General features: G+C 33.1%; 7 protein-coding genes across 15 annotated transcripts; 3 read left to right on the forward strand and 4 right to left on the reverse strand.

The window, feature by feature from the left end:
- Positions 1-580: 580 nt before the first annotated feature.
- On the forward strand, positions 581-2,667 carry AT1G33020 (F-box and associated interaction domains-containing protein; the record flags this gene model as incomplete). The annotated part of the gene is made up of 2 exons (NM_103035.1): positions 581-2,047; positions 2,488-2,667. The coding sequence occupies 2 exons, from the start codon at positions 581-583 to the stop codon at positions 2,665-2,667; spliced, it is 1,647 nt and encodes a 548-aa protein (NP_174578.1).
- AT1G33030 (O-methyltransferase family protein) lies at positions 2,611-4,155 on the reverse strand. Of its 3 annotated transcripts, none has more exons than NM_103036.3 (4): positions 3,671-4,155; positions 3,263-3,576; positions 3,122-3,186; positions 2,611-3,022 (listed from the first exon to the last, which is right to left on the reverse strand). In NM_103036.3, the coding sequence occupies exons 1-4, from the start codon at positions 4,045-4,047 to the stop codon at positions 2,720-2,722; spliced, it is 1,059 nt and encodes a 352-aa protein (NP_174579.1). In that variant the 5' UTR covers positions 4,048-4,155; the 3' UTR covers positions 2,611-2,719. The 3 variants fall into 3 exon arrangements, with proteins under 3 accessions (NP_174579.1, NP_001322537.1, NP_001322536.1); NM_001333027.1 differs by having other exon boundaries at positions 2,611-3,054; NM_001333026.1 differs by having other exon boundaries at positions 2,611-3,186; positions 3,671-4,115.
- Positions 4,156-4,257: 102 nt separating this feature from the next.
- Positions 4,258-5,678, forward strand: NACA5 (nascent polypeptide-associated complex subunit alpha-like protein 5). Its single transcript, NM_103037.4, has 4 exons — positions 4,258-4,450; positions 4,540-4,618; positions 4,956-5,086; positions 5,181-5,678. The coding sequence occupies exons 1-4, from the start codon at positions 4,382-4,384 to the stop codon at positions 5,529-5,531; spliced, it is 630 nt and encodes a 209-aa protein (NP_564415.1). The 5' UTR covers positions 4,258-4,381; the 3' UTR covers positions 5,532-5,678.
- Positions 5,618-9,367, reverse strand: AT1G33050 (uncharacterized protein). 6 transcript variants are annotated; one of them, NM_001198199.1, is made up of 7 exons: positions 9,245-9,367; positions 8,488-8,881; positions 6,806-8,346; positions 6,424-6,579; positions 6,183-6,342; positions 5,958-6,086; positions 5,651-5,839 (listed from the first exon to the last, which is right to left on the reverse strand). In NM_001198199.1, exons 2-5 carry the CDS (start codon positions 8,723-8,725, stop codon positions 6,196-6,198), a joined length of 2,082 nt encoding a protein of 693 aa, NP_001185128.1. In that variant the 5' UTR covers positions 8,726-8,881; positions 9,245-9,367; the 3' UTR covers positions 5,651-5,839; positions 5,958-6,086; positions 6,183-6,195. The 6 variants fall into 6 exon arrangements, with proteins under 6 accessions (NP_001319131.1, NP_001185128.1, NP_174581.1 ...); NM_103038.4 differs by having other exon boundaries at positions 5,662-5,839; positions 5,962-6,086; NM_001333028.1 differs by lacking the exon at positions 9,245-9,367 and having other exon boundaries at positions 5,618-5,839; positions 5,962-6,086; positions 8,488-8,907.
- On the reverse strand, positions 9,143-10,415 carry AT1G33055 (uncharacterized protein). Its single transcript, NM_103039.4, has one exon. The coding sequence runs from the start codon at positions 10,369-10,371 to the stop codon at positions 10,171-10,173; it is 201 nt and encodes a 66-aa protein (NP_564416.1). The 5' UTR covers positions 10,372-10,415; the 3' UTR covers positions 9,143-10,170.
- A 2,726-nt stretch (positions 10,416-13,141) lies between these two features.
- Positions 13,142-16,457, reverse strand: NAC014 (NAC 014). Of its 2 annotated transcripts, none has more exons than NM_103040.5 (7): positions 16,118-16,457; positions 15,718-15,995; positions 14,874-15,194; positions 14,396-14,764; positions 13,889-14,320; positions 13,664-13,813; positions 13,142-13,538 (listed from the first exon to the last, which is right to left on the reverse strand). In NM_103040.5, exons 1-7 carry the CDS (start codon positions 16,326-16,328, stop codon positions 13,353-13,355), a joined length of 1,947 nt encoding a protein of 648 aa, NP_174582.3. In that variant the 5' UTR covers positions 16,329-16,457; the 3' UTR covers positions 13,142-13,352. The 2 variants fall into 2 exon arrangements, with proteins under 2 accessions (NP_174582.3, NP_973954.1); NM_202225.2 differs by having other exon boundaries at positions 13,142-13,550.
- A 4,266-nt stretch (positions 16,458-20,723) lies between these two features.
- On the forward strand, positions 20,724-23,134 carry AT1G33070 (MADS-box family protein; the record flags this gene model as incomplete). Its single annotated transcript, NM_103041.1, has 3 exons — positions 20,724-20,798; positions 22,619-22,916; positions 23,010-23,134. The coding sequence occupies 3 exons, from the start codon at positions 20,724-20,726 to the stop codon at positions 23,132-23,134; spliced, it is 498 nt and encodes a 165-aa protein (NP_174583.1).
- Between the last annotated feature and the right edge of the window lie 346 nt (positions 23,135-23,480).

Genomic DNA, 23,480 nt, shown 5'->3' on the forward strand with positions numbered 1-23,480 from the left:
TTGGAATTTAAAATGTTGTGTTAATTTTGGGGAAAAACATTTTTGGAGCTATTTTTGTCAATTCCTCTATTTTAAATATATAATATTACATTTTAAATATATTTATTGTATGAATTAGTTTTAAACATATCAAATTGCAACTAAAACAATTTTGATTTAATATTTTATATTTACCTTAATTAATATTAATATAGAATTTAAATTTATGCATAATGGAGTTTAATTTATATAGAATTTTATTTTATGATCTATAAAAAAACATTAAAAACCAATTTAATTTGTACATATATAGTTTTATCTTATGATTTGCAAAAATTAATGGGAATCACTTACAAAAGACATGTGGTAACGTTTTGAGGAGAGAAGATTCTTCATAAACCTTTGAATAAAAATAAGATTGTTTTCTAAATTTTTTCTTTATTTTTAATGGGACTCTCTCTTAGATTAGATTCGACTATAAATACATATCGACCTTCCTCTTCATGAGATTAATACACATCATCTTAATTAGTTCAAACTTTCAAGAGATTCGCCATTTTACATAGTCTCTGCGATTTTGTATTCAGCAAATACAATAGTAATGAATAGAGCAGAAAATTTAGATTCCATCCCGACTGATCTCATTCTTGAGATATTCTCGAGAATGTCAACAAAGTCCATCGGGAGGTGTCGTTGCGTGTCGAAGCTATGGAAGTCCATGCTTGGCCATCCATATTTCACCGAGTTGTTTTTGACAAGGTCCTCCGATCATCCACGTCTCTTATTTGGGGTCAAAAGAGAGCGTCAGTGGCTTTTCTTCTCGTCGCCTCAGCCTCAAGATCTTTATGAGAAGTCATCTCTTGTAGATTTTCATATGAACTTCTCTGATTTTCATATGAACTTCTCTGGAGACATACGCAGAAACGAGTGTACATATGTTTCTGGTTTCATCTATTTCCCTAGAAAGCGGATCAAAAATTATTTGTGTGATTTCCGTGTGATATGTAACCCTATCACGGGACAATATGCGATCTTACAACTGATAACATTCCACGAGAAGAGAAGCTTTTTAGGGTTTGATCCGATTGACAAGCAATTCAAGGTATTGCGCATGAAATATAATGATCGTGGTATTGTTGTTCACCATATTCTGACATTAGAACCTGGCAAAATGAGGTGGAGAAAAATCCGATGTCCCTTAGCCCATGAACCTTTCTGGGAAGAGATATGCGCCAATGGGGTTTTGTATTACTTAGCTGAACCAACTGATGGAGGGTCTTATGTGATATGTTGCTTTGATGTTCGGTCTGAGAAATTCAAATTTATTGACGCAAAATGCTTTGGTGATTTCTCTATTCAATTGATCAATTATAAGGGTAAACTAGGTGGGATTAGTTGGAAGTATGATACCGTCGATGGAAAGCGTACCGTTGAGTTGTATATGTGGGTTCTAGAGGATGTCGAGAAACAGAAATGGTCCAAATACGTCTACCCTTTGCCGGGGAATTCCTACCATTATTCCGTTGCAGGAGTGACAGCTAAAGGTGATATTGTTTTTGTCAAGACTTACACATCTAAACCGTTTTATGTTTTCTACGTAAATCCCGAAAAGAAAACTTTCCAACGCGTTGAAATCCATGGTAACCATGAAGTGTTTGACACTAATAATCTAGTTTACGCCTTCGTAGACCATGTAGAGGATCTTCAGTTTGATGTTATGAAGAAAACATATGCTGCAAAACCTATAAGCCCACCAAAACAGAAGCCTAAACCCCCGAGTACAGAAACATCGTCTAGAGAAGATCATCAAGGGTGGATATCAATATCGTCTAGAAAATATCATCAAGTGAGGACCATTGCTCACCGGCAACAAGGTCGTCGTAAGTTTGAGAGCATTAACAAATTCAATGCTCTGTATCTTGATGATGGTGATGAAGATACCGTTGCTCACCAGCAACGAGATCACCATACTTTCAAGAGCATTAGCAAATTTAAAGCTCAGCGTCTTTTAGATGATGATGAATTTACAGGTGTCAAAACCAGTAAGTGTGACACTTCTCATTTACAGGTTTCGTGTGAGCTTTCACCACTCTGTTGGCTTAGCATTTTGTTGTTTCTGGTTATGGTATATATGTCTTTTATGCTGCAACATCTATAAGCCCAGTAGATTGCTTCCCTTGCTCCCCAAGTCAGCTAAAAAGCTCTCTATTTCAGACAAATTGTATTCTTATGTAAACATTAAGTTATCAGAGAAGTTCTTTATAAGAAATCAAGTTTTTATTCTATTCAAAACCTGCAACATTGCTCTCAATCCAGTTCCCAGTTTTTATTAGTTCGTTTTGGTTCTTTAGTTGGTGATTTTGATTTTTTTTCGGATATTATTTTCATGTAAACTTCACTGAAATCTCTCATGGAGCTTTGAGACACTTCTCTGAATCTTGAATCTCTTCCTACCAACTCAAGCGCGCTTGAACCGTGATTGTTGTTGAAAGGAAGCCCTCTTTGTAGAACAGAGTAACGGCGGTCCATGAGCTTCATATTTGGTCAATCACCGTCGGCAAAGTTTCTTTAGCTTCACAGGTTAGCATCAAGCCCGAGGCAGACACAGACGCGATACTTGACAAGGTGATTGAATATATCAAGAGACATCATGTAACTATTCAAGTAGAAAAGGAACAGAACCCTTAGATTCGGGGTCTGTGAATCTTGAAGAACACGTCTTAAATCAAAATGATACATATCACTTGTTCTTGTGGAACTCAAGAACTGAGAAACAGAGAGATGTGAATGGAACTTGGACATTAGAGAATCCGGCGAGACGAGCTAAGATCTCGAATTCTTTCTTTGTTCGTTCTTTCCCTGATGGGTTCATGTTCATCATGAACAACTCAAACTGAAACAAGCTTCTGTCTAAGAGAGTGTCTCCTGGGAACTCTGGGATTACCATATCGACTACAATCACCTTCCCATTTGACGGTAACGACTGATAACAGTTGGAAAGTATCTTCACGCAATGGTCATCGTCCCAGCTATGGAGCATCCACTGTTATAAGTTGTAGCAAACACACAAGAAACCTAGATATTATCTTTTTTTAAGTATATGATTCTGTTAAGACTTGAGAAAGCTTTTAAAAAAGTTAACCTTCATGAAAATAGCTTCTCCTTTAGGAGTGTTTGTAAACATATCTCCAGCAACATGCTCAATTCCTACAACCATAAAAAGTTATGACATTAAAGATCATTTACTATACAACAGAATATATTCAAGAACTTGTATCTGTACCTGGAGAAGGTAATGAAGTGTTGATAACAGTGGGCAAATCAAAGTTAATAGCTTTGATAATGTGAGTATGCTTAGAGATGATTCTACTGAGAAGAGAGCCATCTCCACCACCAACATCAACCAAAGACTTCACACCATCAAAACCATTGTAGTTCTTTAGAAATTCTTCTATGAATACTTCATTGAAACCTTTCATGGAGCTTTGGAACACTTCTCTGAATCTTGAATCACTGCCTACCAGTTCAACCGCGCTTGAACCGTGAGTGTTGTTGAATGGAAGCCCTCCTTCAAGAACAGAATCTTTAAGGTTGTACCTTTTTATAGGTAAATACAACATCAGATTGCATAACAAGTCAAAGATGATAACGTTTTAAGACGAAAGAGTGAGGATGTTGTTAATGATGTTACCACATATCAGTCACGACCTTGTCCTGAAACAGATTCACCATCGGAGCCAACGATCCACCTCCATTTTGGTTCTTGGTGAAGTACTTGGCAACAGGAGCTAAGCCATAGATTGCAAATGGCTCACCGTGTTCAGTAGAAACAGAGCATGTGAGTATAGAGTAACTCGCAAGAAATCTCAGAATCCGATTGACCAAGCTTGAATCATGATGTTTCTTTGTCTCATTAGACAACAAAGAAAAGATCTGAGAAGCAGAGGAAGGACCAGATTCAGCTAATATGTCAAAGAGACCAAGATCAATGGCTGTCTTAAGAACCATGGGAAGAACAGAAGAGCTTGATAAGATCATTGCGTACGAGGAGAGGTTTTGTTCTTCCATTTTCTAAATTTTTCTTGCTTCCTGAATCTCTGAAACAAAGCAAAAGCTTTTGTCAATTCTAGTCAAATTGTGAATGCTTCATTTCTTTAGACTAATAGTTTCTTCTCTTTTTTTTGACCATTCTGGCATGGAGACGTACGTAAATTCGCCAAGTAAACTAAAGAACAAATCAAAGTTTTTGAGACTGAGGCCCAATGGGCTTTTAATTGACGACCATTGGGTTTGTTTATAGTGAACCGCGGAGCAGAGGATCATTTATCTACTTTATTTGTTTCATCTGTCACTCACTGTTAAGGAAGGTCTTGCTGCGCTAAGAAAGAAAAGAAGAAGAAAGATGCCAGGAGCAATTGTGGAGGAAGAGAAATCTCAGATTGAATCCATCAAAGAGCAATTGAAACTCGAGGTTCGTCTTTTTTTTTCTTTTCCTCCGAGCGATTTTGTTTCCGATTTGTTGTTGTCGTCGAATTTGATAATGGTTTCTGGTGGAAACAGAAGGAAGATGATGTTGTTGTGGAGGATGTGAAAGACGGAGAGGAAGAAGACGATGATGAAGACGATGAGGACGTCGAAGGTAATGTACTCTCTCTTTCATTTCATTTTCCTTACTCTCTCTTTCATTTCATTTTCCTTCCGGTTTGATTTATTTCGGTTAACCGGAATTTACTCGTTTGATTCTGATTCATGCTTTGATTTCGAGTGGTCTATGTATGTTTCTAGAAACGTTAGTGTATAGATAAGATTTGTCTTTTAGGTTTGTAGAAAATCAGAAAATTGTTGAACTTGAGGTTCATAAGCCCTAGATTAAGCTTGAGCTATAGCTCTTAAATGTGAATTTGTTTCTCTATGGAACACTAAAAAGAGAAACCTTTGTTAATTTCGGGTTTTGTTTCAATGTTTTGGCTGTGTAGTTGAAGGGGAAGGTGGAAATGAGAATGCAAAGCAAAGTAGAAGCGAGAAGAAAAGTCGCAAAGCTGTTCTAAAGCTTGGCATGAAACCTGTCTCAGATGTCAGCAGAGTGACAATCAAAAGAGCCAAGAATGTAAACAAATCTTCTAACAATCAATAAACTCTCATGTCTCTGGTTATAAGTAACATAGGTTTGATGATTGTGGAAAATATTGCATCTATGTCAGGTGTTATTTGTCATCTCGAAGCCAGATGTTTACAAGAGTCCCAATGCAGAGACTTACGTCATTTTTGGAGAGGCCAAGGTCGACGATTTGAGCTCTCAGCTACAGACTCAAGCTGCTCAGAGGTTTAAGATGCCTGATGTGACATCCATGCTACCTAACGCCGGTTCTGAAGCTACCATGGCTCCACTAGCAGAGGAAGAAGACGAAGACGATGTTGATGACACTGGTGTTGAAGCCAGAGACATTGATCTTGTCATGACCCAAGCAGGTGTCTCCAAGGCCAAAGCCGTCAGTGCTCTAAAGGCTAATGATGGGGATATCGTTTCAGCCATTATGGAACTCACTACATAGAGTTGAGTAGTAGAGCCACCTAAATTGTGCTTTTGTTTCATTGTTTCTTGTCTCAGCTACCATTTTCTTTGAACATTATTAATTATGTCTCCCCTTGATTTGAAGTCATTATCTGTCTACTCTGATCAAAGTATTTAATTTGCGGTCATTATAGGCACTATATAACAAAAGTGTGATGACGTAGTAGTTAACAAAAGAGTAACAGTGGTTTGTTTATACATCTCTTAATCAAAGAGTCAGGACCATAACAAGAAAACATTACAATCTTCAGCAATCAATAGGCTCCACGTCCAAACATTTCCCAGGTTCTGATAAGAAAAAAGACCAATTTATTCAGTAGTGATTCTGAGAAATAGTATCAGTGTTCATTCTCTTGAATCGACATGACCATAAGTAAAATAAAGGGTAACTTGTAGAAAGGAGTACCAACTTCATCTTTCTGCACAATTAGTCATGTGTCAGCCACTTCTTAGGAAAATGATTTGTATGCCTTATCTAGTCTCCATCCAGAAATTGGAGATCTTGAGGCTGTTCTTTGATATTTTACATGCCAACCTGCAAAATCAAAAAAAATCTTGGGCAAGCCTTACCAATCTGACATGTCATTGCCCTTCAAAGTATTTTTAGAGGGGATGGATGATTTGATGTCACCTTTCTAATATCTTCAAGGATATGGGTTCGAAAGAGAAGTCTCGTAGACCATCAAACACCTGTCTGCTTCAGCCTTCAGCCATAAGCTTTTATAGAACAGTGCATTTTGGTTAATCTGCTCCACACCTTGATGCTGTTGGTAACCATTTGTAGGCACAACCTGCCCACATGATCAAACTGACGGTCTACCTCCTACTAAACGCCAATTATCACAGCATAGGTATGGAGAAAAAAAACATACCTGACCAAAGCCGTTATCTTCGGTTGCACCATATTGATACGAACGAGAACCTGGGACAGTCTCCCTTGAAACCACAGAGTACTTATCCTTCCTTTTCACATCAAGGTCGACAGTCATATTGTTTGCCGTTGGAAACTGATGGTCTCTAATCGATAGCTAATAGACAGGATTTGGAATCATGGTGACCCATTAACAAAAGGAAGAGGTGACCCATTAAAACAATATCATTTTGGTAAATTCTACAAGACATGATAGTATATTTTTCTTATTGACCTTGAATAAAATATGTTCTAGGCGAATGTAATGGGCTTCCAAGTATAATGAAATCTCATGTGGCTTAAGCTAGCAATTTATAGGCATAGAAACAGTTAGAACAACATACCTTACTCTTGTTAGGTAACAGCTTTAGATCATATGAATTGTATTGTGCAACGCTTTGATTCCCAGCATGTTCCTGACTGTTGTTTTGGATGTACAAATTGAGATTCTGTACAGTACTGTTAATGAGATCAAGCTCTTCCGCATTCGGTGAATCTGAAGATTCTGAACCATGTGCAAGTGTTAGTAACTCTGACAGCCCATGCATCGTTGTAAGTAGTTTCTTCACATCCATTTTTGGAGATGGGCCAGGTAAAGCTTTCATATCGCTTGTAGATGAACTCGCTGCAGTTTCTACAACATGAAATGGAAGATGATGCTTAAAATCTCTATTACCCTTTACTGAAAATGTAGGGTTTGGCTCCACCGCAATCCACTTAGTAGACCCAAAGTTACTGTCTGCCTTTGGAGTTATAAGTGAAGAACCGCCATGTGACATGTTGGGAAGAAAACGCTCCACATTTACTGAGGATTGTGCTAAGTCTGCATCTACTACATTATGGTCCTCCCTATAACGAGCTGGAATGTATAAACCGCTAGTATTCACCACTAGCGATAAATCATCTGCAGCTTGGTTTTTACCATAGCCATATGGCTTTTGTTTAGCATCTGCAAGAGAGAACTGACGGGCCAATGGATTCAATCTCCGCTGACCTTGAGATTTGTTGCTGCTTCCTAGTTTTGCATACTCAGTAATCCCAACCTCAGATTCTATCCAAGGACCGTATGAAGATGTCGAACCAAAATCATGACCACCATATTGACTCTTAAAACTGTGGCCAACTTCTCCAGAAGATGTCACTACCTTGCCCTTATCTAGCGACTTAACATGTGAAGAAGCAAGAGCAGAAGTTGAATATGCATTTACCACAAAATCTCCTAGCTTCTCATGAACAGAAGGACCTAGTTTTGCACTAGAGGGAACAAAGACAGGGGCCAAAGGATCCAACCTTTTAGATGGTTGGAATTCATTTCTAGAATCCAACATGCTCACAGTCTTGGAAACACTATCACTAGTTACAAAACCGAGAATTTCATCTGCATTGTGGGTCAAGATGCTTGTCTTTTCTGCTGCATCATTTCTTCCATCTTCAAGAGGAGGGTCAGTTAAATCAAATTCTCCAGACGACGACGGAAAAGTCGAGGACAAAGACTTCTTCAACGACGAAGAACTAGTCTCTTCACATTTCTCCCCATCCGTTTCAAGTTTCTTCTTAGAACTAGATGGTATAAACTGAGGTGCCAAAGGATTCAACTTACGAAACCCACTAAGATCATCAGTAGAACGCCTGGAAGTCATAGATTTAGTACCAGAAGCCAGACTCTTATGAGAAAGCATTCCTTTCCAACAAGGAGAATCTTCCTCAGACTCATCTAGGTCAGACTCCGTAGAAGACTTCTCAGAGACACAGGACAAACCCAACTTCGCATCACCAACAACATCTGAGGACTTCATCAATACCTCAGGCAATTTCGAGAAACTTGGATTAGGGTTTACCAAAACCTTTCCAGAACTAGCTATCTTCTCCTCTAAAACCAATCCTTCTGCAAAAATTCACAAGTAACCTCCACAACATTAGCTCTTTACACCAAAGATGAGAACTTTACACCAAAAACTCTATTCCCAATTCAAACACACAACTTTTAACAACAAGAAGAGAAGAGTATTAAGATTTTGTGTTATACCTTTATTAGTCTCAACATCGCGAGACAAGTTAGATAACGAATCATCATCATCGAGACCACTTCTCTGATCATCAGAGGATAAAAAGGAAAGGTCTAAAGTATAATCACCCCAAATAGAATCTTCGTGTTCAGATTTGAGAGAGAAGGCAGGAGAAGAAGAAGAACCGATTGCGAAAGGTTTAGCGGAAGGTGAAAGACCGCTTCGTAAACCATCAATTCCGTGACTGTAGTGCTTCATCTTCTCTATATCTCTGTTGTTATGGTTTAGGATGGAGAAATGGTGAAATCTTGTAGAAGAAGAAGAAGGGAAGGGAGGGATTTTGCAGAGCTTATTCACCTTCCCCTTCCCTGGGTTTGCGAAAGGACGAAGCTTTTTCCTTCCTCAGGTCAAATTCTATTAAACAAAAAAAAATGTCGTTCTCTGTTTACTCTGTCAAAAATTCGGATTAGGACGAAAACTTTTTGATTTGACATTTTCAACCTTTTATTTTTGTCATATTTTTTATGTGTCCCTAAACTTCTCTTCTCTTTTGAATTTTGCATAAACATATTTTAAATTTTGAATGGTATTGAGAGATGAAAATTGAGAGGTGAAGTAGTAGTATAGGGCCAATGTATATCCTAAGCTTAGGTATCATCTTGAAGCTGAGGTCACGACATTATCGTGGTCTCGTGTGTAATGTTTAGACAATTTGGGTGTTGAAAAAGTAAGATTTGAGAGTGTTTGAAGATAAGTAATAAGATTACATTTACTCACATGGAGGCTTGGAAGTTGGAACTACAAGTAGATGATTTTGGACCAACTTATTCCTTTTAGAGGATAACAAGATAGCCAATGTGCTAAGAGAGCCATGTATTTTCCTATGTACCTTGGATAGTAGTACTCCCTTGTGGCTTAAGTCAATTTTAGACACGGAGAAGCAAACACTTTGTACTCGGTATTAATATTGAAGATGGTTTTGTTGAGTTGAGAAAGAAATGATAGATATTACCTACTAGAACTGCCAAAAAATTACTAAAAATAAATTCAGATGAGAAATGAGACTATTCAGATAAATATGAATAATCTCAAAAAATGAGACCCTTATTTCAAACAGAAGATTAATAATAAAATCTTAGAAAAGTCTCGAAGAAAAAATCTCACATTCAAAACTTTCATCTAACTTACCAATTAAGCTTCAAAAAAATAATACAACTACCATTAAGTCCAATAAACTACAGGGAAGTAAATCATTCTCTAACACCAAAGGGAAGTAAATCATTCTCAAAATTGATATGGTTTGAGTGGCTCGACCGGAAAGAGACAAATTGAACCGAGTAAACAGTTTTTTTTTTCTTTTGTCTTTTGGTTCTTGATTTCAGAATCACATAACTCGAGATTTTAGAGGTTCTAAAGGAAATGGTGTCTCTCATCTATTCTTTACTAAGAAGATACGTCGGAAAAATAGAGCCTTCTACTCAACTCTACGAATACGATGATGAGAACTTTCACCTCCAAACCAAAACGTTACAAATTTGAATAATGTTTTCAAATCAATAAAAAAAAACTTCTTTTTGAACAACAAAAGAAAATCATAAAACAAAGCTCTGTAACATTTTTTCTATTACCTTTTGCTAAAGATCTTATTTACACAAAAGCTTTCAACTCAAAGAAAAATCACAAAGTAAGCAAGAAAAGAAACATCAAGAAGAACGAGAATAAGGAGGAGGGGAAGGAAGAAGAAGAGGGAGAGAGGTATTGGAACTATGGAAAGGAAGAGAGTATAAAATATGAAGTCGGATTCTTCTCGGAAAAGGCGCCTGAGAAAAAAGATGCTCCACAACTCCGGCGAGAACCACCGTGTACTCCTTCATCATCTCAGCAATCAAAGTCACCAGCAACATTTTTTAGTTTCTTTAGCTTCAATGGAATCTTCTTAGTTTTCCTGTTCTCTGTGTGTTTTCTTATACGATTGTATTTAGTTATATATATAGTTGGAGAATGGGAAGTGAAAACTAGGGGCGTGTGTCTTCTACTGTCTCTCCGCTCTTGGTATTTTTTTTGGTCTTGGTTTATACTAACTTTCTTAATTTATCATTTTTAATTAATTATACTATTAAATTAAATGCTCTATACTATTTGACTAATCATATTTATAGTTTTTCTATTTTAATGTTAAATTTAGTAATTAAAAAACAGATTTTATTGAGTACAAGATTATATGAAAGAAACATCTCAAAATAATTTTAAATAAACAAATAAGAGTGAATATCTTTTTTTTTTTTAGTAGGAAATAAGAGTGAATATCTAGTGAAAATCACGAGACAATTTTTTTTCTAATGATAAAAGTTTTTTTTTTTTTCACAACATCCGTTATCAATTAAATTTTTAATCAAAAATCTAATGGTTAACATATTCAAAATTAATATAATTTGCAGTTTTTACTTCACTATATCGAATAAGTAGCAAATTCAAAATTATTAGCCCTCAACTTTTAGAACGCAAAATTCTTATAATTTTGAATTTGTATTTTTTTCACTAGAATTGTCTTTTTTTTTTTTTTTTAACATCTGACTTTATTATATTGTAAATGGATAGTACAAATAATTCAGTAACCATCGAGGTGGTACATTAATTTATACTACATTATACTAGAATTGTCTATATATGTTTATTAGTTTATACTACATTATTAGACATTTTTGGCTATAACCAAATAAATGAAGACATTAATGACTTTTTTTTCTCTTAAATTATTCACTACAAACATAAGAAATATTCGAATATATTTAAAAAGTACTTATTGTGTAACGTTGCGCCAAAATTGGTCTAGATTTGAATAATAAATAGAAGAGAAACAAGTGTTGCGAAACCTGTAGAAAACGCACATTGAATTGGATGGAAATGGACCTCACCATTTCTTTATCATGCGGGATCCACTCCGAACCCGTTTGATGTTTATCCGCAAAACCAAACTTTATCTTGTTTTCTTATGTCATTTAATTAAAAAATTCATATCCTTAGAATGTAAACGACATCAAAATTCTAATATACTTGATTAGAACTTCAAAATCGTTTATTCATTTGATACTGTAAATTTTATTGTTTCTGTCCATAGTCTAAGATTTCTGAGTTTGTTTTGTTTCTATAGAATCAAATTTGTAGGCGTTATAGAACTTGTTAGACCAAAACAATTTATTAGTTTTAATGAATATTTACTTAGCAAAACAAAACAGAAAAAACGAAATGGTTGTTTGGATTTTATTATGAAGATAAAGATCAACACCGATTGATTATACTCGTGAATGGTTTGTCTCTATTCGAATATTTTAAGATGTAAATAGGAAAAAATAATTAATTAGTAGTATGTATGAAGCGTTTCATTTTTAACGTCCCTAACATTTTTGCTTTAACCGCATTTATTTAGGATGTGTCAGAATCTGTGAAACGTTTAATGTGAACTGCAATCTCATTGATGAAAACCTTGAAACTATCACAAAAATATCGTCGTCTATATACGTAACATAGGACGTTGGATTGATTTTAGTTTTTGTTGAGCTTTTAAATTTCATACTAAAGTATGGTATATGGTTGGATTTGGATATGTTTAGATTACTACGGATTGGTCAGTCGATTTGGTTACGTGTCTGAAGCATAGGTCTAAATAGTCATGATATATTGATTCTGATAATAAGATGATCGGACTGATAAGTGATAAGGATGAAATATCGTATATAGTCCACCAAATTGTCACGTTAAAATGGGTTTTGGAGGCATTACAGTCCGGCACACTAAGTCACTAATTACATGGTTTAGACGTCTAAGGCTAATAGTGTTTTGTTATCCAATTACATGGTTTAGAAGACGGACGTACTATTACGTAAGCCATCCCTTTAAGAAACAATATATATATATATATATATATATATATATATATTGATTGTAAAATAAACATGTTTATTTTGAATAATATTTATTTTGAGTATGCAAACATATTTACCATTTTGTCTCGTACATTTTTGTGAAACTATGTTTTCTTTTCCTTTTCCATCAAGATTAAATTTGATTATGTATTGTTTGAGATAATTTATTTATTTTATTATATGACAAGACTATATTGAATTTTAATTTTGAAACTATTATTTTTGGAAAAATAGATAAAAATACCTTTACCTTTTCCAAAAACATGTAAAAAACTCTCAACTTTTTTGGTGAGTTTTTAAACCCCGTCTTTTTTAAAATGGTAAACTAACACCTATGATTATTAAAATTAATTTAAATAAGACAAAATATTATACAAATATATAAATAAATAAATAAAAGTAATTTGGTTTAAGATTTGTTTTCCTAAATTCTGTTGTACAATTTATTTTTTCCAAATTGAAAATTTTTAAAGTCTTAATGCTAAATAATTACATGAAATCGCTTCATTACTAGTAAATTGGTGGTTGTATAAACAAATTATATTTGGCTCAGACAATTGGTTTTATATTAAAAACAACATATTTAGAATCTATTCAAATTCTATTTATTTTGGTTCAAGGTTAGATTTGATTTAATATGGATAAATGTAATTAGTGTATGTTATGTATGATATATTCTTCTATATATACATTTAATTGAAACAAAAATTTTGGTTGACTTCAGAAATTCATCAACGAAAAACCAAACTAATTTTATAATAACTAAATATAAAATTTTATTTGGTTCGGTCACACACGTAGAAGTAGTTTGAACTTAGAACTGCAAAAAATGGAAAAGAAAGCTACTTGTTAATGATTCTAGAGAATTTGGCTTCATTACTCAACACTACAAGAGAAAAAATACAGACTAAAACGCGATTGATTATACAAACGAAAAACATGGAGAATGGCACAATATATCATCAAGTAAACATGCCTTTGAAGGAATCTAATTGATGAAACAAGAAGCTACATTTCGCATCTCTTGACTCTTTCCATATTTCTACTAAAACAACTATCACCGCCACTATTATCACCACACTACTAAACTGCACCAAGCTCTTCTTCTGTTTCTGCCATGATGATGATGATGATATATCTTCTTTTTCCTGCATTTCACACTGTTTCAATCATACTTGTTAATGTTTTTTTTTTTTTTTTTTTCATTTATGTCAACATTAGATGCTTTGCTTATGGAGATGATGGTTGATGTAACTTGAACGAAACATCTTACCTTCCTATGGCTTGCTTCTCCTTCTCTGCCATTTGAGTTTCTTTTTGTATTGTTTAGGGTTATGAGAGGCTTCCTCAATCTCGTCTGCAGGCGGATTCTCCTCTGAGCAGTCCCCTGAGCACTTAAATTAGCCGGTTCTTCCTCTACGACCTGCACATTCATCAACGGTCATTTGAAAGGTCATTCCAAGTTGATCACAACACTAGCAGGATGACTGAATTCTACCTTGGACATGGCAGATTGTACTTCATCTTCTTCTTCATAGTTGTCCGCATCTCTCTCTTTCTTGTTGGTAACTGGCGTCAATGGCTGTTCGATCTGCAGCCGAATTCTTCTAGGAGCAGTGCCTTGGTCCACAACAGAGTCCAGATCTCTCTGATTCTCTCGAGACCTAGCCTTGAACTCAAAAATGTTACTGGGACTAATGTTGCGGTCAACATGGCTTTGCTCAAAGGATGACTGTTCAGGCTGATTGACATTATAGTTAAATGGATCGATAGCTGCGTAAGACGATGAAGCATATTGCCCAAAAACGTTGTTATGAAGTGGCGTCAAGGTCCGAGAGGACCCGGTTGAAGATAGAATCTCTACTGCCTCCTTGCTATCAACGTTCTGTTCACTGACCCATCTAGAAGCTAAAATGTCAGGAACAAATTGCTGCACATGAAGAAACATTATGGTCAGTCCCAAATCATTATCAGTTTACAAATCCTTATTATACATTCTGGTAACCTGTGAGCCGGAAACTTCAGCACTGCCGTCAACAAAAGCAACAGAATCTTTGAGAAATGGGTACTCAGTAGACAACAGTCTTGTATTACCAGGCCAATGCATCATATTCGGAAGTACAAAGTCTTTCCTGTCATTAGAGGATTCATTATGGTTATGGAATACTTCATCCAAGACATCTGTTAAAGATGCATCTTGTTCAGAGGCACCATCTTGAAAATGTAGCCCATAATCACAGTTTCCAAAATCACTAGAATACATAGAATCCATGTGAGATGTAGCAAAACCGATGCTTGACTGTCCTGGATAATATGATTTCTCACTCAAGATGGGTCCATGAAGAGTTGGAACGTCCCTTAGAAGTGGATTTTCCTATACCATAAGAAAGCACAAAATGGTTAACGATGGGACGCAATGGAAAAATTGTGATACAAAATGCTATAGTTGGTGCAAACAGAGATCACTTGAAAATAAGTATTACCTCTACTAACGTCTTGCCCAAATTACGGTCTTTGGCACGAGAAGTTTCAGCGTGATTGACAGAAGTATTGTTTATCACTGAAACATCAGGTTTCACATCATTATTGCCCTTGTCACTTAAACACCTCTCAGTGTCATCTGATCTATCTAGAGCATGTACACCAGATGTAGCTGTTTCTTGGACCATTTCAGAAGATGTGTCATCAGGAGAGCATCTAGTGGTGGTGGTTGGAGTAAAATTAACTTTCTCTATTTCCTCACAGTGTGCAGGATCACAACTATCACTAGGCTTGTGGAACAAGCGACACAAAACATACGGATTCTGTTACAAAGCACACACAACCAAAGAAAATATATAAGCAGAAGACTTTTAAAAAATCACACACGAACAAGCCAAAAGGTCACCGCCATCATTAACAAAATGTTCAACTAAGTAGGAGTAGTAATACTCAAACTAAGCTACATCAACTAGATTATCGCCATTTCAAGAAACAAATTCTTACTATATGAAGCAAGCAAAGACCTCACAACTATAGATTAGCTTGAAGCAGACAAGAAGCTAGAACTGGTATGAAGAAGACTCTGTAACAAACACACACAAACAAGCCTAACGATTATTACCAAAACAGAGACCAACAAGCCAAAAGGTCACTATCAAAGACAAAAACATTAATCTAAGAGTAGTAATACTTAAACTAAGCAACATCAACTCTATTATCGCCATTTCAAGAAACAAATTTCTTACTATATGAAGCAACCAAAGACCTCACAACCATAGAGTAGCTTGAACCAGACAAGAAGCTATAATTGACCTTGAGTAGACAAGAAAAGAGAACAAAACAGACCTGACCAGGTCCAGTACCATCTAGTTCCTTGTCTGTAGCACGATACTCATGCATAATCCAATTAGTACGCTCTCCTCTAGGAGCTCTTCCACGATAGAAAACAAGAGTCTTCTTCATACCAATAATCATCTTCTTAGACTTAATAGTTCGATCTTTCCCAGTAGCTTTCCAGTAACCAATATCAGTAGCTCTATTAGAACGATGACCACTCGGATACTTTCGATCACGAGGACAAAAAAAGAACCATTCTTGATCATCTGTCTTTATCACCGATAGCCCTAAACATTCAAACAAAACCCTAAAAAATCTTATCATCATCACTCTCAATAACAATCCAAAATTCACAAAGCTTCCACCTTTCAATTCTCAAAAATGAAATCATGAAGAAGAAGAGACTAACCAGGTAAGTCCCATGGTTCCCACTTGCAAACATCGATCTCAGGGATGACTCTAACCTCTAAATCACGGCCGTTGATTTTTAACCTTAGGTAATGATTGATGAGTTCTTCATCCGTTGGTCTGAATCTGAAACCTAAAGGTAAAGCTTCCATAGACAACAAAGCTTGCTCCGTCGTCATCTCCGGTAAAGTTTTGTTTTTTATTTGGTTCATAAACAAAACCTGAAGAGACAGACCTTTGAGCTAAAGCTTGAGCTTGACCACTTGGTTACTGTGGTCTGCCAATTGTTCCATGTCCTGACTCGCACGTGACGTCAGTTGTCTTTCATTTCCCTATTTTACCCTCGTATTAATAATATAATTACGGAAATGCCATGGCTCAAATCCTTTTTTAGGCGCCGTTTGCTATCTTTTTGACTCGATAGGCTACGTGCCGTCAGGGTCCACTCGTTAGATTCCTTCACGTGGTTCTCCTATAAAGTTGCTCAATTTAGATTGTTTTTGTATTTTAACTTGTCCTATTTCTGGCTACTACATGGGAAAATTTTGACTAATAATATCGTGCATGCATATGTTTGACATCAGGCAAGATTATAATTGTTGTCTGTTTTTGTCGTAATCAATGAATACATTTTAAGACCATACCTCGTTTATTTTGTTTTATTTGTTGTATGAGATAATTTATTCAACAACCAAATTAAGGTTGTTGAGTTAGCACGAACCATTCGAGTCACTAGATTCTTTCTACTTTCGTTAACTATAGTGTTACCAAAACAGAGTTGAGAATTCTGTGCATGATAGTACTATTGTCGGAGTTACTACTACTTGGAAGATTTACATAGAGCCGTGTAACAATTCTTTATGTACTAAAAAAAGGTTAAAGTCTTATTACCATAAAGTATAATAAAGCTCTGTAAAAGTTTACGTGTCCGTGACCATAACTTCCATCTCCAATTATTGCTCCTTTTATAATGGGCTTTAATCTGGTATTTACGCCCACTAAGGTTCTTGTCTATCTTTTTATAAATTGGCCCAGTACTAATTTGATTTATCGATCGACATAGGTTCTCGTTCACTCTTCACATCGTATTGGCCACATGCCAGTTCTTTTGTCATAAGAAAAAGAGCCCTAATAAGAACAAGGGATACTGAGTTGAAATTCTCCGGAATTTGTGGAAGGTCAAGTATTATTGTCGCTAGGAAAACCTTTTAGGATGAATCCACAAATTGAAACCTTAAATCCTAATGAAACCCGAAAAGAATGTAAACCTTAATTGATATAGAGACACATTCAAGTTTCAAATGGTAAGTGAGGATTGAGGAACCTAGCTAAATTGCTGAATCTAACTAAATTTATATGTGATTTTTTTGTGGAATCTAGCTATATAATTTAATATTCAAATAGTAACAATTGAATCTAGCTAAATTATTTTAAATTTTAACTAATCAAATAAACTTCTAAAATTATAAACTAGAATTAATAGAGAAATCCCCTATATATCTTAATAGAGAAATACACTTAAGAGAATAACCTTTAGCTACTGTGTTATTTATAGAGATGTCATGACGTGTCGCAACCAGAACAATTCTCAACAAACTTGATTAATTGTCCACCATTTATTAGATTATTTACAAAAATTTGTCATTAGTATTATATATAAATATCTCAACAACATAAAAATATCAACAAATTCCAATTAAAAGTAATAAATAATTAAAAACTAAATTTAATTAAAACAACCTAATAATTAAGCAAGTAATCTTTCGGAACTTAATATATATACCTTTTTTTTTATAAACATAAAAATGATATGCTAACGAAGATATTAATAGCAATCAATGTATAGGTAATAATAATTTCTATGCAAAATATCGCTGGTTCAAATAAATAGAAAAGTATATTACATTACATAATACACAAGCAAATTTCATATTTCAAATAATAATCCAGTAAATTTTGTAATTTATTACAATATCTTTATTTAATAATTACTTTGTTTCCCGCACATAAACTATCTAGTATACTATTATCTATACTATTAATTGGGAAGCATTGTGTAAACTACAACATTGTAAGAGTAGTTTAAAACTAACTACGCATAAATTTTAGCATGCGTAATTTAGTAAATTAACAACTACTACAACTAAATAAATATCAGAGATTTTGTTTTTTTTAAAAAAATTGAATTAAATCAATAAATTAATAACTACCCAATATTTTCGAAAATCATTTAAAAATGTTTCCATAACATATCAGGCTATTTTAATTTGAATTGTATATATGCAAACTTATTTATTTTGGTAATATGTTATTAGATAATTCGGAAACTACAATCCAATTTAATAACAAATTATTATTTAATTTAGATTTTATACAATTTCCTTAACAAAACTATGTTAATTGTTTTTGATTAGTACACATAAAAAATAATTTAGATTTGGATTTTAGATTTGTAATTATGTACAAAATAGTTTCAGTATAGATTAAAATATTTAACAATTAAATTAGAATTTAAATGATATAAACTTTTATTTTTTTTAAACATGTAATATTCATTATTTTAAAAATATATAACTAAGCTAAATTTGAATTATAGAAAAGAAAATATATACTGAAACTATTTTGTAGTTTTAAAAAATATTTTCGTCATCCTAAATTGAAAATATGTAATTCACATTGCCTCACAATTAATCTAGTATATTGATTCTTTAAAAAAAAATAGATAGAGATTCATAAGTAAATTACTTCATGTTCTAATGATGTTTATCTCCTAATTTACTATTCATTTATGCGTATTCTTATGGATTTTTCTTTCAGGGTCAACACTAGATTAAAAGAAACTAGCCGGGTGTTGATAAATATTATGCCATAGATAAAATCATGGAATTAACAATCAAAATATAGTTATACAATCTGAAACAATAAAAAAACAAATATAACTTAATTTATTTTTTATTTTTAACTAAAATCAACAAATTTATCAGTTTATAAAAAATTAAAATTAAAATTACCCCGTGGTACCCTACGGGTAAATCACTACGATTTCATGAGGTTGCAATATTAATTTATACAAAATTTGACTTTTAAAATATACTTTATACAATTATTGAAAGGTATACACTAAAAATCGGTTTTATATACTACAATATCATAAATTTATAACTCACAAGTTATTTTAAAATATATTAATCCAAGATCTACCACAGGTCAATCCCTCGATTTTTTTTATATATTACAATAAGAATATTTAAAAATAACAAAAATAATATTTAATTTTACGAAATGAAGTTATCTCGTGGAACGAGTTTGAGTTGATATTCATACGGGATGATAATCTACGAGTAAAATCTTATAATTAACAATTTTAACACAATTATACAATTTTAAACACTAAACAAAAGAAACAATATTTACAAAATAACTATATCTTAAAATTCAAATTTTTAGTTACAAAAAAATCAATCAACGGTGTACCGCAGAGTAAATTTCACATTATATAATCTAATTGATCAAATTTCAAACAAAAACAATTAATTTGTATATACATCCAACTAACAAAAATACACAAATTTTCCAAATAACTTTATATTATTCCGCAAATCGAAACAAATCTAACATTCGATTTACTATGCAAAATACAATGAAATATAAATAATATAAATTAATAAAAAATTTAGTTATTGTATCATAAATAATACTATGCACTTTTCTATGCACATTATAATTTATACACTAAAAATGTATTCCAATACATTTCTTAAAATATGAAACCCCGCACGTATGTGCGGGTCAGAATCTAGTTATTTAATAAAATAACAACAAAATATTATGAAAATTTCTAACTTGTAAGAAATAATGTTGAATTTTGATGAAATTCAAAGTTATTATATTTGACATATAATCAGGTCACCTAAACACGAATCTAACATATGTTCTTAAATTAATAACATTAAGTTATTATATTTGACATATAATCAGGTTACCTAAACACAAATATAATATATGTTTGTAAATTAATAACATTATCTAAAAACTCTTAAAATGATCCAAAATGTCAATTGTAACTCATAAAAAGTTAATGTAGATTTTGGTGCAAATTTAAATTAATATATTTAAAAGATTTATCAATCATAATTATTATATATTTTGGTGATTTTAAACAAAATTTAACTAATCTCTTGCAATCAAAACGCAAACTAATGAAAACAATTGTGAAAAATTTGATTTACAATATTAAAGTAAATATAATTTATTAAAAACATAACAAGAATAACATCATTGAAAACCTTTATAAAAAATATATAACTAAATGCTGTGACTATTTTCCTAAGTTTTTCTCAATTTTTGCTCAATTATTTATTTGGTAAATTATATGCAAAACAAAACAATTCCACAACTTTTCCTCAAGTTTTTTTTTTTTTTTTGTGTGCACCAAATTCATAGATTGAAATTAGAAAGATACATGAAGATTAGGCTTCATCGGACAAACTCGAGTAACAAATTCGAAAATTGAAAAGCTTGACTATACATAACTCAAACTTAGAGACACAAGCTGCAGTAAACTTCATAGGAGATCAAGAGAAGTGTCGAAACTAACTAACACAAGCATGCCCATGAGGAAGGAAGGGATAACGAAGAAACTTTATGAGTTGGCAACTCTCTGCGACATCAAAGCATGTGCGGTAATCTATAGTCCGTACGAGAATCCAGTGGTGTGGCCGTCAATCACCAACTTCTGTAGATAACAATAATTCAACGTTAGAGAAAAAAGAAGAAGTTACCATCAAAACAATTAACTAAAAGTGTTTTGAAAGATTTACAAGGGATTTTAAAAGGGTTTTATAAGATTTACAAGAGATTTTTAAAGGGTTTTAAAAGATGTACAAGGGTTTTTAAAAGATTTTTTTAAAGAATTTACAAGAAAACCCTTTAAAAACTCTTGTAAATTTTTTTAAAACCTTTTAAAATCTCTTGTAAATCATTTAAAACCTTTTTAAAATTTTTTTGATGGAAAATAGATTTACTAGGGATTTTAAAAGAGTTTTAAAATATTTACAAAGAATTTTTAAAGGGTTTTAAAAGATTTACAATGGATTTTAAAAGGGTTTTAAAAGATTTATAAGGGATTTTAAAAGAGTTTTAATATTGATAAATATATATTTATATTTATGACGAGAGAAATAAAAAGAAGAAAAAAGTAAACGTACGTCATTTTAGAAGAAAACTTTTTCTTTTGCTATATGTAGAGGAATTAAATCTTCTACTTTACTCTGCTTTTTGACTTTTCAAAAAGAAAAAGATTTTTTATTTACAATAGAAAAGTATATTACATTACATAATACACAATCAAATTTCATATTTCAAATAATAATTCAGTAAATTTTGTAATTTATTACAATATCTTTATTTAATAATTATTTTGTTTCCAGCACATAAAGTATCTACAATACTATTATTTAATAAAATAACACAAAATATTATGAATATTTCTGATTTATAAGAAATAAGGTTGAATTTTGATGAAATTCAAAGTTATTATATTTCACATATAATCAGGTTACCTAAAACACGAATATAACATATGTTCTTAAGTTAATAACATTATCTAAAAACTCTTAAAATGATCCAAAATGTCAACTGTAACTCATAAAACGTTAATGTAGATTTTAGTACAAATTTAAATTAATATATTTAAAAGTTTTATCAATCATAATTATTATATATTTTGGTGATTTTTAACAAAACTTAACTAATCTTTCTTTTTTTTTGTAATCAAAACGCAAACTAACGAAACCAATTGTGAAAATTTTGATTTACAATATTAAAGTATACATAATTTATTAAAAACATAACAAAAATAACATCATTGAAAACCTTTATAAAAAATATATAACTAAATGCTGTGACTACTTTCCTAAGTTTCTCTCAAGTTTTTTTCAAGTTTTGCTCAATTATTTATTTGGTAAATTATATGCAGAAAAACAAAACAATTCCACAACTTTTTCTCAAGGTTTTTTTTTTGTGTGCTCATAATTTATAAATTGAAATTAGAAAGATACATGAAGATTAGGCTTCATCGGAGAAATCCGAGTAACAAGTTCGAAAATTGAAAAGCTTAACCATACATAACTCAAACATAGAGACACGAACTGCAGTAAGCTTGATAGGGGAAGAAGTGTCGAAACTAACTAACACAAGCATGCCCATGAGGAAGGGACGGATAACGAAGAAACTCCATGAGTTGACAACTCTCTGCGAAGTCAAAGCATGTGTGGTAACCTACAGTCCGTACGAGAATCCAGTGGTGTGGTCGTCAACCGAAGGTGTTTAAGAGGCGGTTTTAATGTTTATTAAAAGGCCGGCGATAGAACGGTCCAAGCTGATGATGAGTCATGAGACCTACTTGTAGAACCAAATTACCAAAGAAACAAAGAAACTGGAGCGTCTACGTCTTGAAAACCGAGAAACTCAGCTTACACATTTTATGTTTGATTGTGTTGAGGGTAAGATAAGTGAGCATCAGTATGGTGCAAGGGACCTTCAAGATTTAAGTTTTCATATTGATCACTATATCAATCAGCTTAATTCCAGGGTCAAGATCCTTACAAACAATGGTGAGTCTTCTTCTTCCGTTCCTCCTCTACTTCATACTTCAGTTGCGGGTGCGGGTGCAGCTCCTCTTCCTGTTGCGGGTGCCGATCTTCCGATGGATCAGAATCAGTATGAGCCGATTCAGCTCTATATCCCTATTGGTCTTAGTTATCATATTCAATACCAACATGAAATCTATGATAATTTCAGTTTGGATCCAAATCATTAGTATCCGTTTCAACATGATCCACTCATGAATATGTTGATGGAATATCCTTATCAACAAGTGGGTTATGTTGGAGAGCATGCGCACATCCTTTTCATGAACGGAAACTACTACAACTACCACCAAACACCAACCGTTGGTCTTACTACCACCGGTCACATGCCTTCCAACAACAACACCACCCCCACCACCGATGTGTGATGTGTTTCAATAGTTTGCATTTTTGTTTTGTTCGTTTCAAAAAACCTTAAACTCTTACAACAATTAATTGGATTTGGTTTGGTTATAAAAGATGTGTCTATTCAAACACCAACTTTTGGTAAAATATTTGTAGAGGCCATACCTCGCTGTGATATATATTTCGACTATCTCATCCCATTTTTTGGGTGATTTGTTCAAAACTAGCTATGTCTTTTTCGGTATGCAATGTATAAATGTAAATGTAATTTTGACAAATTTTAAATTTTATTTAAAATTTATTTATGAAAAGTATTCATTTTGCATATAAAATACCAATTTGGCAAATTAAAGAATCTTAAAAAGAGGT

This window comes from Arabidopsis thaliana (assembly GCF_000001735.4).
Source record: "Arabidopsis thaliana chromosome 1 sequence".
NCBI classification, from domain to species: Eukaryota; Viridiplantae; Streptophyta; class Magnoliopsida; order Brassicales; family Brassicaceae; genus Arabidopsis; species Arabidopsis thaliana.